This window comes from Colobus angolensis, unplaced genomic scaffold (assembly GCF_000951035.1).
Source record: "Colobus angolensis palliatus isolate OR3802 unplaced genomic scaffold, Cang.pa_1.0 Scaffold341, whole genome shotgun sequence".
Lineage (NCBI taxonomy): Eukaryota > Metazoa > Chordata > Mammalia > Primates > Cercopithecidae > Colobus > Colobus angolensis.
Genome location: NW_012116722.1, coordinates 514,792 through 531,099, shown reverse-complemented (window position 1 = coordinate 531,099; position 16,308 = coordinate 514,792). Strand labels below are relative to the sequence as shown.

The window sequence follows — 16,308 nt, the reverse complement described above, 5'->3', positions numbered from 1 at the left end:
TGTTCCATTGGTCTATATCTCTGTTTTGGTACCAGTACCATGCTGTTTTGGTTACTGTAGCCTTGTAGTATAGTTTGAAGTTAGGTAGCGTGACGCCTCCAGCTTTGTCCTTTTGACTTAGGATTGTCTTGGCAATGCAGGCTCTTTTTTGGTTCCATATGAACTTTAAAGTAGAATTTTTTTTTTTTAGGTTGTTAGAAATATATACTGTATATGAGTTCTTTGACAGATACATATATGTATATATATAGCCAATGCCTTCTCTGCAGATTGCTTTTTGATCTTCTTAATGATTATTTTTGATGAATAGACATTCTTAATTTTTATGTGGTCCAATTTATAGATACATATTCCTTTATGATTAGAGCTTTTTGTATCATATTTATGAAATTTTTGCTTATGCTAAAGTCAAGATGCTCACTTATATTTCTTCACTTTTAGAGCTGTAATCAGTCTTGAATTTGTTTTCACAGTTGATATGAGATATGGGTCAAAATTCAGTATTTTCAATGTGGGTATCCAGTTGACCCAGCACCATTTATTGAAAAGAACAATTTCTTTCTTTAGAAAATGGAAATGTTGCTTTTGCTTTTGATTGAGTTGACTCTGTGTGTATGCGTGTGTATACAAACAGTACAAAAGTATGTAAAGTAAAAACAGTGAACACTTCTTTCTGAACATGTGAAAATGAGTAAATGCTGTAAATGGCTTGATTTGTATTGTTTTAACTGCCGTAAGGAGAATTACGCTTTTTTTCTTCAAGTAGAATAATACTAAATATGTTACATAACTTTTTTTTTTTAACTCAGATACTTCAGGCATTCTCTGTACTGTAAATGCTTTGCTTCATTCTTTGATACATACTTAGCATTTTATAGTATGGATAGACATTAATTTGTTTATAATTCCTATGGTGACGAATATTTTGGAGTTCTCCATTTTTTCCCAATTTCATATAAATGCTTCAGAAATAGTCTGTGTCTATCTTGTTGCATTTGTTTGTTTCTGTAAGGTAGAGTTCTAGAAGTGAAATTACATGTTAAGGTAGTATGCACATTTTAAATTAAGAATGATGTTGGCCAAGTTTTCTCTAGAAAGGACATACCAATTTGTAGTTCTGACCAACAGTTTTCTTTCTGACCAACAGAAAGTACTCTTTTTCTATACACTTGCCAATACTGGATGTTACGAGTCTTTTTTTTTGAGACAGAGTCTGACTCTTGTTGCCCAGGGTGGAGTGCAGTGGTGCCATCTCGGTTCACTGCAACCTCTGGCCTCCCAGGTTCAAGCGATTCTCTTGCCTTAGCCTCCCAAGTTGCTGAGATTACAGGGACCTGCCACCATGCCTGGCTAATTTTTGTATTTTTAGTAGAGACAGGGTTTTGCCATGTTGGTCAGGCTGGTCTCGAACTCCTGACCTCAGGTCTGCCCACCTCGGCCTCCTGAAGTGCTAGGATTAAAGGCATGAGCCATTACACCTGGCCAGGATGTTACTAGTCTTTTACAGTTTAGTCCAAGCTTGTCCAACCTGCAACCCAGGGGCCACATTGGCCCAGGACGGCTTTGAATATGGCCCGTCACAAATTCATGAACTTTCTTAGGACATTATGAGTTTTTTTGCGATTTTTCTTTTTAATCTCATCAGCTGTCATTAGTGTATTTTATGTGTGACCCAAGACAATTCTTCCATTGTGGCCCAGGGAAGCTGAAAGATTGGACATTCCTGGTTTAGTCCATCTGATAAGCAAAAAGTCTGATGTTACTATTTGCATGTTTCTTGAACTTCTTTGAGAATGAGTAGCTTTCCACATTTTTCAGGTATTTTGTGGTCTTCTTATTCTTACTTGCTTTTTATTTATGTCGGTTTGTTATAATATCTAACTGAAGATTTGAGTTTTATAAGTCATCATCATATTTCTCTATTTCTTCAGTTTATCCATTTTGAAGATAGCTGTCCCAGTTGCTTTAAGCAATTTTAACCCAAAAGTAAGCTTGATAGTTTAAACCAAGGATTATTCAGTGCTGACCAGTTTACCAGAAACCAAATCATAGAGCAATCAGTTTATTGAGATTTAAAATTTTTTCTCAAAGTTTTGTTTCTTTCCTATCCAACTCTCTACCTTTGGTCACAAAATAGTTGATATGAACTAGACTGAGTATAAGGTTTTATTCTGAGTGTAACTGGGGCAAAAGTAGGTCATAATTCAAGATAGTGAGATCACACTTAGGGGAAAGCCTACTCATTGCTTATATTACTGCCCTAGTAAAGCATTGCAAATCCTGAATCAGTTTTGCAAATTGACTGTCTAGAAAATTGATTCTTTGAAATTGCCCCATCTGGAGCAGTAGTTCTCAGGTGTGGCTGGCAGGGGGCCGGGAGGTGGGAGAGTATTGCAAAATTTCCAAGAGGCAAGTGTAGTTTGCAAAAGCATCTATTAGTACCACAACTTAATATACATTTGGAAAATTTAGAAAAGACCTGTTAATACATGTTTTAGAAAATAAGATTATTAGGATGTCTCGGCGGGAATATCCAGGAGACACAGAAGTGCAGTCATCCAGTTACTGTCAGTGTAGAGAAAGGGGATAATGTTTTTGTATTTCTTCAAGTTGAGTACTATACAGTTGAGAAATACTCTTATAAGCAGCCATATACTTAATACAGATTCCCTAACAAATTATCCCCCTCCCCAAATAACCATGTAAATAATCAAGCAATATAAACTGAGAGAATTGGGTCTCTAAGAAACAGTTTATAAAGTCTGTCAGTTCATTAATGACTGTCCAGATTCATTCCCTGAAACACAAACTCCAGTTCTTCCCGAATAATGAGCTGTTGTCACGGTTCCAGTCCCAGAGTTGGCGGAATTCCTGCTAACCTTAGCTTACCCGCTCTCATTTCTCATTTATATCATGTCCTATTTATTTCAGCCAACAAGATAAAAATTACTTCCTAGCCCTCAGTGACATGGCTCCATAAATCCCCAACATAAACAAGTGGCAAAGCAGACAAACCAAAAGAGCCAATTCATTAACATTAGTGAATTCATGGCAGCCTGAGTGCAAGTGGCCAAGTTATTAGTCTGCTTTACAAAGTCATTCCACAAATGTTTATGGAGTGTCTTTTTGCCAGGCTGAGTGTGAGAGATACAGCTCATGCCCTGTGGGCTCTGGCAGGAGTCTCTAATTTATGGATCTCCTCTTACCTTTCCATGGAAATTGAACCCCAAAACCGGACAGGGAGCAGAGTCTCAGTCTCCCTTCCTTGAGATACCTTTCACCTCAGGTTATCTGCCCTGAGTTTCTACTTTTTTACAGTGGTAAATAAAATCTCTTTTAAGGCTTAGTTGCCATTTAAAATATTTAGCAGATTTCAACATGGATTTGTGGTTTCTCCTTCAGTGTTGTTAGCTTTGCACCTGATGTGTGTATATGTGTATTTTTAATTATGTCTAGTTTCTATGCTGCTATGTGACTCACCCCTGCCTCATCATTAGCATTGCACCTAAATAAGAAGATGGATAACTGGCATTCATATAAGCACCTTGTGATCTTCTTTCTTTCTTTCTTTTTTTGATAGGGAGTCTCACTCTGTCACCCAGGCTGGAGTGCAGTGGCACAGTCTCGGCTTATAGCAACCTCTGCCTCCCAGGTTCAAGCGATTCTCCTGCCTCAGCCTCCTGGGTAGCTGGGATTACAGGAGTCAGCCACCATGACCGGCTGATTTTTGTATTTTTAGTAGAGAGAGGGTTTTGCCATATTGGCCAGGCTGCTCTCGAACTCCTGACTTCAGGTGATCCACCCACCTTGGCCTCCCAAAGTGCTGGGATTACAGGCGTGAGCCACCCCACCCAGCCAATGGCCTTATTTCTTAATCTAGTTATGCCTTTCCTAAATTGGACAGTATCTATGCTAATCATTTTCTACAGAATTGAAGCCTTTAAGGGAGTCTTGATTTGTAGTCTTAAGTATTCCTCTCTCCCACTAGCTCTTTTAAAAGTCTTTTCACATTAAATTTGCTGTCCCTAGTCCATTTCCCTTTTATCTGAAGTGCCTTGGAGTCAGGCAACTGTAAATGCATGCGTGGAGATTCTAGTGCTGTTTTGTATACCTGGACCTGTGTATATTTACTCCCTCCATCATGCTCCTCTCCCCCCATGAAAATATGAATCTTTTTTCTAATTCTTACACAAAGCAACATTCTGCTCCTTCTTACGGTATTTTAGACCCCCATTGTGTCCTTAAAGTCCCTGGTACTCTTAGGTAATCTCACCAAGTATAGGCATTATAAGCGAAAAACTATTTTCCTCTTTCCTTAGTTCCTTGTGAACCTAGTTAGTGTGGCGGTTCTTTCCAAGGTTCTCTAGGTTTCTTTTATTCCTGCTGTTCGGTGTGTATGCACGTGAAGTATATAGGCAACGCATTCTGGCATTAGAATTTTCTCATCCACCTGTTCACCTCAGTCCCCTTAGAAGATTAGCGATTATCATGGACTCAGACTGAGAGACGGGTATTAGGGGTTTCCTGGGCTCCTTAGCAAAGAGAGGAACATTACTGATTGAGGAACACATGTCACATGCAGGTGGATTGGAATATGTTTGTATTATTTTATTTTATTTTTTGAGACAGGATCTTACTTTGTTCTCCAGGTTGGAGTGAAGTGGCACAGTCACGGCTCACTGCAGCCTCAACCTTCAGGGCTCAGGTGATCTTCCTACCTCAGCCTCCTGAACAGATGGGACCACCGGCCTTTGCCACCATGCCTGGCTAATTTTTGTATTTTTTGTAGAGAGAGGTTTTGCCATGTTGCCCAGGCTGGCCTTGAACTCCTGAGCTTAGGGCAGTCCGCTTGCCTCAGCCTCCCGAAGTGCTGGGATTATAGGCATGAGCCACCATGCCCAGCTGGAAATGTGTTTTGAGACTGACTCGGAGAAATATGTCCCTATCCATGTTTCTTCATTTGAACTATACTAACAAAAACACTATAGACTGGTGGCTTAGACAACAAACACTTATTTCTCACAGCCCTGGAGGCTGGTAGTCTGCGATTAGGGTGTCCTTGTGGTTGGGTTGTTGGTGAAGGTCCTCTTACTGCTTTGCAGCCAGCCATCTTCTCATATCCTCACCTGGTGGATAAAAGAGAGAGGAAGCAAGCTCTTTCATGTTCCTTCTTATAAGGTCTCTAATCCCATTTATGAGGGCTTTACCTTCATGACCTAATTACCTTCAAAGGCCCCACCTCCTAATATCATCATACTGGGGGTTAAGATTTTAATATATGGCTGGGTGCCGTGGCTCACACTGTAATCCCAGCACCTTGGGAGGCTGAGGTGGGAGGGTCATTTGATCCCAGGAGTTGGAGAACAGCCTGGGCAACATAATTAGACCGTCTCTACAAAAAAATTTTAAAAGTAGCCAGATATGGTGGGGTTCCAGCTACGCGGGATGCTGAGATGGGAGGATCGCCTGAGCCCAGGAGGTTGAGGCTGTGATGAGCCGTGATTGCATCACTGAACTCCAGCCTGCATGACAGAGACCCTGAATCAAAAAGAAAGAAAAAAAAGGATTTTAATATATGAAATTTGGGGGAACACAAACATTGAGTCCATAACACTATGCAAGTTTGCTTATTAATGATGACTTTTGTGTTTAAGGCGGTGGCTTTGTAATGAGGCATAAAAAAAGTCACTGCTGTGAATTAGTAGATAGAACGTATCGTAATGTGGGTTGATGTATTTTGTGACTTTGTCACTTCTTGGACAATTATTATGTATTTTTAGAAGCACAGTGTCTTTAGAACTTTGATTGAGAGAACTTTATTTTCCGAGTGTTACCTACAAAGATTGCTTTAGGAACCATTGTGATCTATCATTATTAGCCTATGTGCTTCTTGAGCACCTAGAGCTTGTGGCATTTTTTTCCCTAGTGATGTTGACGTGGGACCACTCACAGTGCCTGGCACATATGGTGAAAAACACGGTCCCATCTCAGAGTAAACTCCAGAGCTCTCAGTGAGCTGTAAAGCTTTGTAAGATCTGACTTCCCTGCTGCCTCTCTCACATTCTTCTCACTTCACATCATCCACGGTGGCTTCTTAGCAGTTTCTGGGCACAACAGTTCCACTCCACCTTAGGGCATTTGCTCTTTCTTCTCCTGTTCCAGACTGCTGCATGGTAGCCTCCCTTGCTCCTTTCAAGTTTTGCCTACATGAAACCTCTTAGAAGATTCCTTTCCTAACCATCCTTTTAGATACAACTCTAGTTCCTTGCCCTGTTTGATTCTTCTTTGTAGCACTCATCTCAACCTGATCTTTTTTTTTTTTTTTTTTTTTGAGACGGAGTCTGGCTCTGTCGCCCAGGCTGGAGTGCAGTGGCTGGATCTCAGCTCACTGCAAGCTCCGCCTCCCGGGTTTACGCCATTCTCCTGCCTCAGCCTCCGGAGTAGCTGGGACTACAGGCGCCGGCCACCTCGCCCGGCTATCAACCCGATCTTTTATGTAGCTCTTTTTTATTGTCTCTTTCTACTGCAGTGTAAGCTTCAGGAAGGCAAGGCTTTGACTGTTTTCATCATTGCTGTGTTCTCAGGGCCTAAAACAGTGGCTGTTACGTAAAAGTCACTCAATAAATATTTGTTGAATGAATGAGTATTTGGATGAATGAGTGAATGCATGCCTACATATATAGTGGCCGTAGAACAACAATGTGGTCTAGTTCCAGGGTAACATCTCAGTTGGAGGAACACAGCTCACATAGAGATGTTGATACCTACTCTCTTTTCTCTCAGACGTGCAGTCTTGTTTAAGTTCTTAGCCCACAGCAATTTGCATTAAAATTGTTTAGTGCCTCAGACTCGAACTGGGTGCCACTAATTCCTCTGACCAAGGAGGACACTGTCTTTTGTGCCATCCCTTTGCTGCCATCTTGTGTTCTTGGTCCCTTTCTTTTTCCCTGAAGCGTTTGGTCCTGTACTACTGTTAATAGCATATCTCATGACCTGGGAGAGGGTAACGATTGTCCTCTTCAGGGCTCTTGTCCTTTGTTTGGGTGGGAGTAGGCAAAGAAAAGAGGTATCTAATGGTTGCCCATGTTGGTCCAGAAGTTAAGTCCAAAGAGAAGGCAGAAGCCTCTGACCCCACATTAATGCCTAAATGAAGTGGATGTCTTTGGTTCATTAAGTACTAGATTAATTGGCTTTTTCCAAGGTACTTGAATGATGCCCTTTGTTATTTTTATCCCCTGTACTTGGTGCTATATGCTTCTGTAGGCCTCAGAACACTTGGTATTTTTTCCATGTACTAACCCCATAATGATCTTCTATGATATTAGCACAGGCTCTGTTCATCATGGCAGGTGCAGCACATTAGCACCAAAAAATTAGACCATAATGCAACAATAACTTATTGAAGACATTCATAAATATCTCACAAAAGCTTAGAATTTCCTTAAGATGGTAACATCACTTCTAAAGAGCTTTCATCTGTTACCTCAGAAAGAATGATAAAATATTTAAGACATAACATGGTTCTGTATATTAGAAACTGTGGTTCTTTATGCTAGGTGGCTTTAAATTTATTTAGATAGGCACCTTTTTTATATTCATACCTCACAAATGGAGCCTTTTATCATTTATAATGTTGTTGCCAATTTAGTAAATGAGATGCTTTATGAGCACAGTTCATCAATGAAACAAATGGCTTTCATATTATTTGGCACCTGGTTAAACAGTGTAAATTTTACATTACCTTTTTGTACGTGCTCTTTTTCCTCCGTTGTCTTGTTTTTTCCTTGTTCAGTTGTTGATTTGCTGTAAGTTGAGTAGCCTTATTTTTCCCCTTCTCTCCACTCCCATCCAAGATGGAGGAAAGGAAGTGCTGTCCATGCACCAGATTCTCCTGTACTTGTTAAGGTGCAGCAAAGCCCTGGTGCCCGAGGAGGAGATTGCCAATATGCTTCAGTGGGAGGAGCTGGAGTGGCAGAAATATGCAGAAGAATGCAAAGGCATGATTGTTACCAACCCTGGGACGGTATGTTCTGGTGTCTGTATATTCAGAGGCTGGAGCACCTTCTTTTCCAGATCTGAATGTTTCATGAAAACAGTAACAGCACATTTTAAAAGTTTTAGGTACTCACTGCTTCTTGTCCTTGGATAATTTTTTCTATAAATATAAATAAGAAAATATTACTAAATTAGGTGAATTAGTAAATTTTTTATAATTCTACTGCAGTATTAGCTTCAGGAAGGCAAGGCTTTGGCTGTTTCCATCATTACTGTGTTCTCAGGGCCTAGAACAGTGGCTGTTACGTAAAAGGCACTCAATAAATATTTGTTGCATGAATGAATATTTGGATGAATGAGTGAATGCATGCCTACGTATATAGTGGCCATAGAACAGTAATGTGGTTATTATAAATTATAATACAAATTTATAAAAATTTTATTATAAATTAATAAAAAATTATAAAATTTTTATAATTACTAAATTCACCTAATTTAGTAAATTTGTTCTACCTGAAGATAGGTACATTTTTAAGGCTTTTGATGCCTGTTGCAGATTGCTTTCCAGAAGGGCTGTAAAATTTGTACTCTGGGAGCGTATGAGAGCAACCATATCTTCGTGCTGGTTATACTAAGGGAATTTGATGGGGGTGGGGGGGGGGCGGGAAACTACTTAGTTCAGTTTTGTATTTATTTTGATTTCTAAATGTTTATTGCCCATTCATATTTTCTTTTGGTACTTGCCTATTAATATCCTTTGTCTGAACCTTTTTGTAGTATTCTTTTTTATTGATCCTTCACCATAATTATTATAAATATTTTCCATTTCTTTGGGTGCTAATTAAGTTTTTTGTCTTAAAATTAGCTTTTAATGTTCAATTTTAGAAGTAAAAAATGTAAATATTAAAAGGAGATAATTAAAAGAAAACTAGTTCCTATATAAAGACATAACATTTTCTTTATATAAGACAATTTTTTTTTCTTCTAAAATAGTGTTACTGTTTCATAAAATAGTTACATATTGGCATAAGGATAAAATTTTATAGAAATGGAGAATTAAAATTTTCCATGAAAATAAATGGAATAATCTATTTAACAAAGCTGTTGTTTTCTAAAAAGCTGCCAATTGCTTAATAGCTTTGATTCATAAACTAAAAACTCTGGATCAACTTTTTGTAGCATGACAGTAACATCTGCACAAACAAAATGTTGCTATTTGCAAATAAAACATTCTGGCTAGCATGAATTCTTTTAAACAAATCCAGAAAGTAAAATTGTTTAATAAAAATATGTTTAAACATAAAACTTGTTTAAAACCAAAAAATCATATAATTTTTACTGTTATACTGTTAAGCCACATAATTATTAACTTTAAAAGAAATATGGAACTAATAACACTCTCAGAGTAAGACTGTGAATTCTACTTTTATTCTTAAAACAGTTGTATATATTGATATTCCCTCTGTCATTTTTCATGCTGAGTCAGAGAATGGGGTGATGGTGGTGGGAGATGTCCAGTTTCAGCTGGGTGGTTCCACTTAGAGAGTTCCATGTTCTGTGGTAGACACTGGGGGAGCACGTTCACCCTGGGCTTCCTTCCATGGTATAGTTACGTTTTCCTGAAATCTAGAATCAGCTGGAGAGTTTAAAAAAAAACTTAAGGATACCCTGGCTTAAGGATATACCTACCCTATATGCTCCAGGCAGTGAGGCCCAGTTTTCTGTAGTTAAAAAAAATCCTCAAACAGTTTGATTTTCTCGTTGCTTGTTTTTGAGCCAGTGACCTAGATGAAGTTTATGATCACCATGATCATCATTCAACTAATTTGTTAAGGAACTATTATATGAGCCAGGTGCTAGTGACGTTATATATTAGATTGTTATATACCTAAGGTATATATATACCTGAAGGTATATTACAAGTAATGGGAGAAACTGCAACTACTTTTGCACCAAACTAATATATGATGCTTGCCCAGGTGAAAACCCAAAGACTACTAACATATGAAGGGAGTCTTTGATGAGTAGTTGAGCCTATGGACCCATCAGGAAAGACTCTCATTTTAGGAGAGATCAGTGGGATAGGCTTGCTGGGGGTGCTTCCTGAACAGTAAGATCTCTGAGGAATTGAGAAATTGTAGAAATTATTGGCATCATTAACCATTAATACTTGAGATGCTGTAAAACTAGAATTAAAAACATGAAGTCAGACCTAGTCAGTATGAAAGATTTATATTGGAAGTTTCGGTGTCAGGCTTAGGAATGTGTTGAAGTTAATTTTTTTATAGTATTTATCTAAAGATATGCTTAAAGGAGGAAAAAAAAAGTCTGAGAACTCAGTGTTATGAAAATATCCTACTGAGAAGTGTGCAAGTTACTCATACGACAAGGTAGACACCACACTACGTTTCATCCTCTGTAGGACTTGCTTTGAAAGATTGCTTAATGGCAAGAATATTGGGAAATTTATTAAATTTTTCAAGCCATTATGGTCACATTAAATACTTTATTGCTGTAGAACTTAAAAGAATTAATCTTCCAAGGAATACTTTTGTCATTAGTGAGAATGTTTTTTTATTCTTACACAAAGATGGTATAATAAATGTTATAGGGTATGGCCAAAGTCTAGAATATATTTCATTTCCTGCTCCCCCAACCCCTGCCATAAATTTAGAGATACTATAGATATTTTAGATCACTGTTTCCTCTGTTGGTACCATGGCATGGTGTTAAAAATCACAGAAACATGAATAATTCAATAGCATTCTATTCTACAGTTCCCCTTCTAAAAATGTATCCTGCTGTTTTGTTGTACAATATAAAGAAAGCAATTCTTTGACCTAGCACATTGCTACTGTTGATGAGCATTTAATTAATTTTATATTAGGTTACATGTGAACAAAATATTTTCGATTTTCAAATTTTGAGAGCAGAGACCAACTTTCAAGAAGCTAGTGAAATTTTGACTATTAAATGACACTTAAAAAGTTTGAGGTTTTTTTTTTTTTTTTTTTGAGACAGAGTCTCACTCTGTTGCCCAGGCTGGAGTGCAGTGGCGCAATCGCAGCTCACCACAACCTCAACCTCTGCCTCCTGGGTTCAAGTGATTCTCCTGCCTCAGCCTCCTGAGTAGCTGGGACTACAGGTGTGTGCCACTATGCCTGACTAATTTTTGTATTTTTAATAGAGACAGGTTTCACTGTGTTGGCCAGGCTGGTCTCGAACTCCTGACCTCATGATCCACCTGCCTTGGCCTCCCAAAGGTTTGAGTGTTTTAAGTAATGTGGATGAATTCACCCAAGTTTATCCCCTTTGTCACCTCGTTGAATATTTGTCAGATAGCTGGCTGGTGTCCCAGTTGCTGAGAGATTTCCTGATTTTAGCATTGAAATTTGTCGGTCCCAGAGAAACCAGGCAGCCACCCAGACTCTAGTTGTTGGGCATTGTTGTGGGACAGAATGAAGATTATTGGCCTCTGTGTGAATCAGTTTTACAGCCTCAGCCTCCAAAGCAACTGAGCCACAGACTCTACAGTGTGCTAGTAAAAATTGAGTCTCTAATTGAGACTGTCCTGAGAGATGACTATAAGGAGGTTGCTGAAACCTGTTCTCTGTGATTTTACCATCTTTTCATACATTTAAGCTTTCAAGATGAAAGCCATTTCACAAATGATCCAGAAGGAATGAGCCATTCACTTCTTCCTTTATTAGACATGAAGAAAAAATATGAGGCTCTCTGTTAAAATACACAAATGTCCTACATGGACGTAATAAGAGAAGCTTAACTATTTGGCCACCACTGTACTATCTAACTTAAAGATGTAGAATTAAAGGAATACATAAGATCCACTGAGAAAAAGTGGGGAGAAAAACTTAAATAGAGGCATCTGTCTATGCATCCTGAAATGTGAAATTAAAGCAGAACAGGCTCTACCTGTGATGTGGAATCCTTCCCCTGTGCCTTCGGAGAGGTTAAGGAAAAGTTATATCTGACTAGGTGTCCTTTTAAGAGTTTAATTTTTAAAGGTTTCTATGTGGACTGCAAAAAAGGACAAAATCATTGTTCATTATGCCAAATGGCATAGGCTCATTTACAGGGATGACATTATAGTTTTTAGATAGTAGAGCTGCTGTAATTAAAGGGTTTTAAATGACCTTTTCCCTTTGGGGACAAGGCTTTCCTAGAAAAAAGTCCGATTTATTCCTTCCCTACTTAGGTTACAGTCAATACGTAAAGACTTCTTATGGGAATAAATGGCTTTGATTTTTCTCTCTAGAAACCAAGCTCTGTCCGTATCGATCAACTGGATCGTGAACAGTTCAACCCTGATGTGATTACTTTTCCGATTATCGTCCACTTTGGGATACGCCCTGCACAGTTGAGTTATGCAGGAGACCCACAGTAAGATATTTCTCAGTGTTTGTCTTAGCCAATTTCACCTTCTACTAACAGCTGAATTAGCAGAGAAATACCCTTTAGTGGATATTTCCTTTTCAAAAATTAAGACCTGAAATGAGCCATGCTTCCAGTTTAGATTACCCAAATGAAACAATTTTGGTAGCTCCTGAAGAATTATTTTCTCTACATATTTGAGTGCAAGAAACTATTATTCAACAGAATATTTTTGGCAAACTTGATCAACATAAGTCCTTGTATGTTTTTAAACTTTAAGGAACTTTTTCTTTATTCATCCTTATAATAATAATAATAATTTTTTATTTTTTCAGTGCCCTCTAGAGAAAAGTAGCACATATTGGTTCCTAGCACTGCTGAATTTATGCAGAGTTCTCTTTTTGGGGGCATCTTAAGAGTTCAAGATCACATGCAAAGTCAAGGTTGTGTTGGAAGTAGGAGCCGTGACTTCTGACTCTTAGAATTGATGTAACTTTCCACATTTTGATTTTTCCAACTGGCATGTTAGTGTTTTCTGGGAGAAGATTTAGGATGTGTGGGAATGGAGCTATTACCATTAGATTCTTTGGGACTGTTTGGATTTCCTACCTTACTAAATACACAAACAGCTTCCTGACTTAATTTTTTTTTAAAAAAAGGATTCATAGTGGGAGAAAAGGGCATGGGGGATTTTCAATTCATAAATACAGTTCTGGCTGACATATATTAGAAGAGGCTAAAGGGTTTTGTTCTTTTTTTTCCCCCTTTGGATAAAAGTATGAAGCAGTGAACCAGGCACTGTGTAAGTACTTCTTTCTTTCCTCCATTCTTTAAAAAAAAAAAAAAAGTTTTCAAAAAAGGAGAGGCCCAGCTAAGGCCAAGAAAGGAGCAGTTTTAATACGACAGAAAATCTTTGGAAAATCCCTTCTTGTCAGAAAAATGTTAGTAGAATGTGATGAGGCTCTCGTGGACTCTCAGATGGCAGGACTGTGAATTGATAAAGGACTGCATATTTGCTTCATTTCCAGGACGCTTTGACAGTATCCTTTACACTGGTCTAGGTTATAACTTATTTGGCTACAACAAATATGCTTATATTGTCATGGTAAATACAAATTGGTATACACCATTGGTCTTTTACCCTCTCCAGTAGAAAAATGGATATAGCTATGTAGCTTGGGTTTTGGCACAAATGGAGTTCTCTATTGTAATACTCTTCAACTCTTATATTTGGTATAAGTAGTTCAGCAACTGACAGTCTCCCTATTAAAGAAGGGATCTTTCTTTCAACAAATATCAGAAAGTATATATTTAAATAAAATCTGTTATTTTCAAGAGGTAACAGTGAGAAACAGGATGATTCCATTGGTTGAGGTGTTTTTGTGTCTTTGGAATTCTTTCCAGAGATTCATTCATATAGTCACACCTCATTTCCAACCGAAATAAGCAGTAATCAACTTAATCACCAGGTTCCAGTTGACTTTTGTCCATCCCAACTCTCAACCCCAAAGTCATAACCTTCCTTAGAATGACAGCTTTCTGCCATTAAGAATAATCAGAAGAATGTAATGTATGATTTGAAGAGGCCTCTTAAAATAACTGATTTTGTTGCACTTTAGATTTACCTTCTGTTTACCTGAGATGTTTGCCTGTCCTTTTCCTTAGGTACCAAAAACTGTGGAAAAGTTATGTGAAACTTCGCCACCTCCTAGCAAATAGTCCCAAAGTCAAACAAACTGATAAACAGAAGCTAGCACAGAGGGAGGTCTGTATCAAACTCCATTCCTAGGTGATTAATGATGATGTGGTTCAGGTTTATTTCACGATTGTTGTATCACGCTATACTTCTGGTACAAGATGGAAAAATATATTTTTTTAAAAATCATACTTTATCCTCCTCCCCACATTATTATACCAATTGATTTAAAGAAATCTTTTAGTATTTAAGGGAGCCTTTTTATCCCTGTATTAGTCTGTTTTGCATTCCTCTAAAGGAATACCTGAGACTCGGTAATTTATAAAGAAAAGAGGTTTGTTTGGTGCACGTTTCTGCAGGCTGTACAAGAAGTATGGCACCAGCATCAGCTTGGCTTCTGGGGAGGCCTCAGGATGCTTTTAGTCATGGTAGAAGGTGGATGGGGAGCACATAGAAGGCACATCATATGACAGAAGAGGGAGCAAGAGAGGGAGGAGGGAGGTCCCAGACTCTCTTTAACAAGCAGATCTCACATAACTCATTACCATGGGGAAGGCACCAAGCTATTCATGAGGGATCCACCCATGACACAAAAACCTCCCACCAGGTCCCGTCTCTCACACTGGGTATCATATTTCAGTGTGAAATTTGGAGGTGCCACAACATCCTATCTATATCAGCTCCTAAAATGCCAGTTTCTTAATGGATTATTACCATTGGGAATATCAAACATATCTTTTATAGATATTAAAGCTTAAATTTGATGAATCAGCCTTTTATCTTTAATTTGTTTGCACATTATACAACATTGGGCCTTACTCAGGTTTCTTGGTCTTAAAGTTGGAAAAGATTGTCTTCCATTGGTCTGCCAGTTTAGCATGGTAAACTTATTTTGTAAGGTTTCATCTCCCACATCCATATTTCCTTACTAATGGGTAGTAGTATCCCTGTAGTCCAGGATAACTTATGTTTTAGTTTTAATTACAAGAAAAAATGGTTTCAGCATCAACATAGATTTTTGTCTCAGAAGTTTTATTCTACTGGGGTTGTGTAAGCAAAGCTTTGAAGCTGGAAAAAGTGTTTGAATTCTGGCTTTGTCGCTTACTGTGATTTAAGCCAGTCAGCCTGTTTATAAAGGAGGGAACTAAGGTTGAGAGGCTGACTGAAATGTTCCTCCTTTGGTGCACTCAATGAAAAAGGTAGTTCCATGAACTTCTGAAATACGCCGTTTAATGGGCCTCTTGTGGTATTTGTCCTGTAAAAGGAACTTAATCAATAGTGGGGGTAGGGGGTGGTTCCTGTTATTATGAATTCCTATGAGATTTTGATTCAATTGCATGCATACAAATATACAATTATTTTTACAATTATTTGAAGGACCGTGAAAGGGAAGAGTTGGTTCCTGATCATGTCTCACAGGTGACATTTTGGATCGTAATCCTTTTTTATATAAAATATGCCCTTGCAGCAAAGGTTTTTATAAGGGGTTTGCAAGTTAGAAGGCAACTATTAGAATTATGTGGGTTTCAGGTTAATTTGCTGATTGTGTGGCTGGGCGCGGTGGCTCATGTCTGTAATCCCAGCACTTTGGGAGGCCGAGGTGGGCAGATCACTAGGTCAGGAGATAGAGACCATCCTGGCTAACACGGTGAAACCCCGTCTCTACTAAAAATACAAAAAATTAGCTGGGCGTGGTGGTGGGCGCCTGTAGTCCCAGCTACTTGGGAGGCTAAGGCAGGAGAATGGCGTGAACCTGGGAGGCGGAGGTTGCAGTGAGCCGAGATCACACCACTGCACTCCAGCCTGGGCGAGAGAGCCAGACTTTGTCTCAAAAAAAAAAAAAAAGAATTTACTGATTGTCTTTCTTAGATGTAAATACTTAACATGAGGCATGATAAAAATTTTACATGCTGATTTCAAATCCCAAACCACATTTTGCTTCCTTTATCAATGAAAGGGCATATTTTGTTCAAAAATACCAGAATGGTAGATTTGGTGTAGATTTTTTCTTATCTAGTTGCCAAGAAAGGCTGCGCTGCATTATACCCCAAGCTCTGAGCATTGTAGCCTCCATTTTAAAGAAAATACTGTAATTTTATATGAAGAGGTTTGAGTATCTGAATGTAAGGGTAATAGTAAATGAATCCAACTTATTTTCTAATGCTTGATGTTTGGCTTACTATTGCTTTATAGCAGTTGTGTTACTCATAATGAATTGTTTTCTA

The 16,308-nt window shown here is 38.3% G+C and overlaps 1 protein-coding gene across 1 annotated transcript in view; it reads left to right on the top strand.

Annotated features, from left to right (window-relative positions):
• The window catches only part of DROSHA (drosha, ribonuclease type III), a 136,616-nt gene that overhangs the window by 53,044 nt on the left and 67,264 nt on the right, over positions 1-16,308 (top strand). The window contains 3 exon segments of the mRNA XM_011952548.1: positions 7,854-8,023; positions 12,272-12,396; positions 14,053-14,152. Coding sequence (XP_011807938.1) covers positions 7,854-8,023; positions 12,272-12,396; positions 14,053-14,152 — 395 coding nt within the window.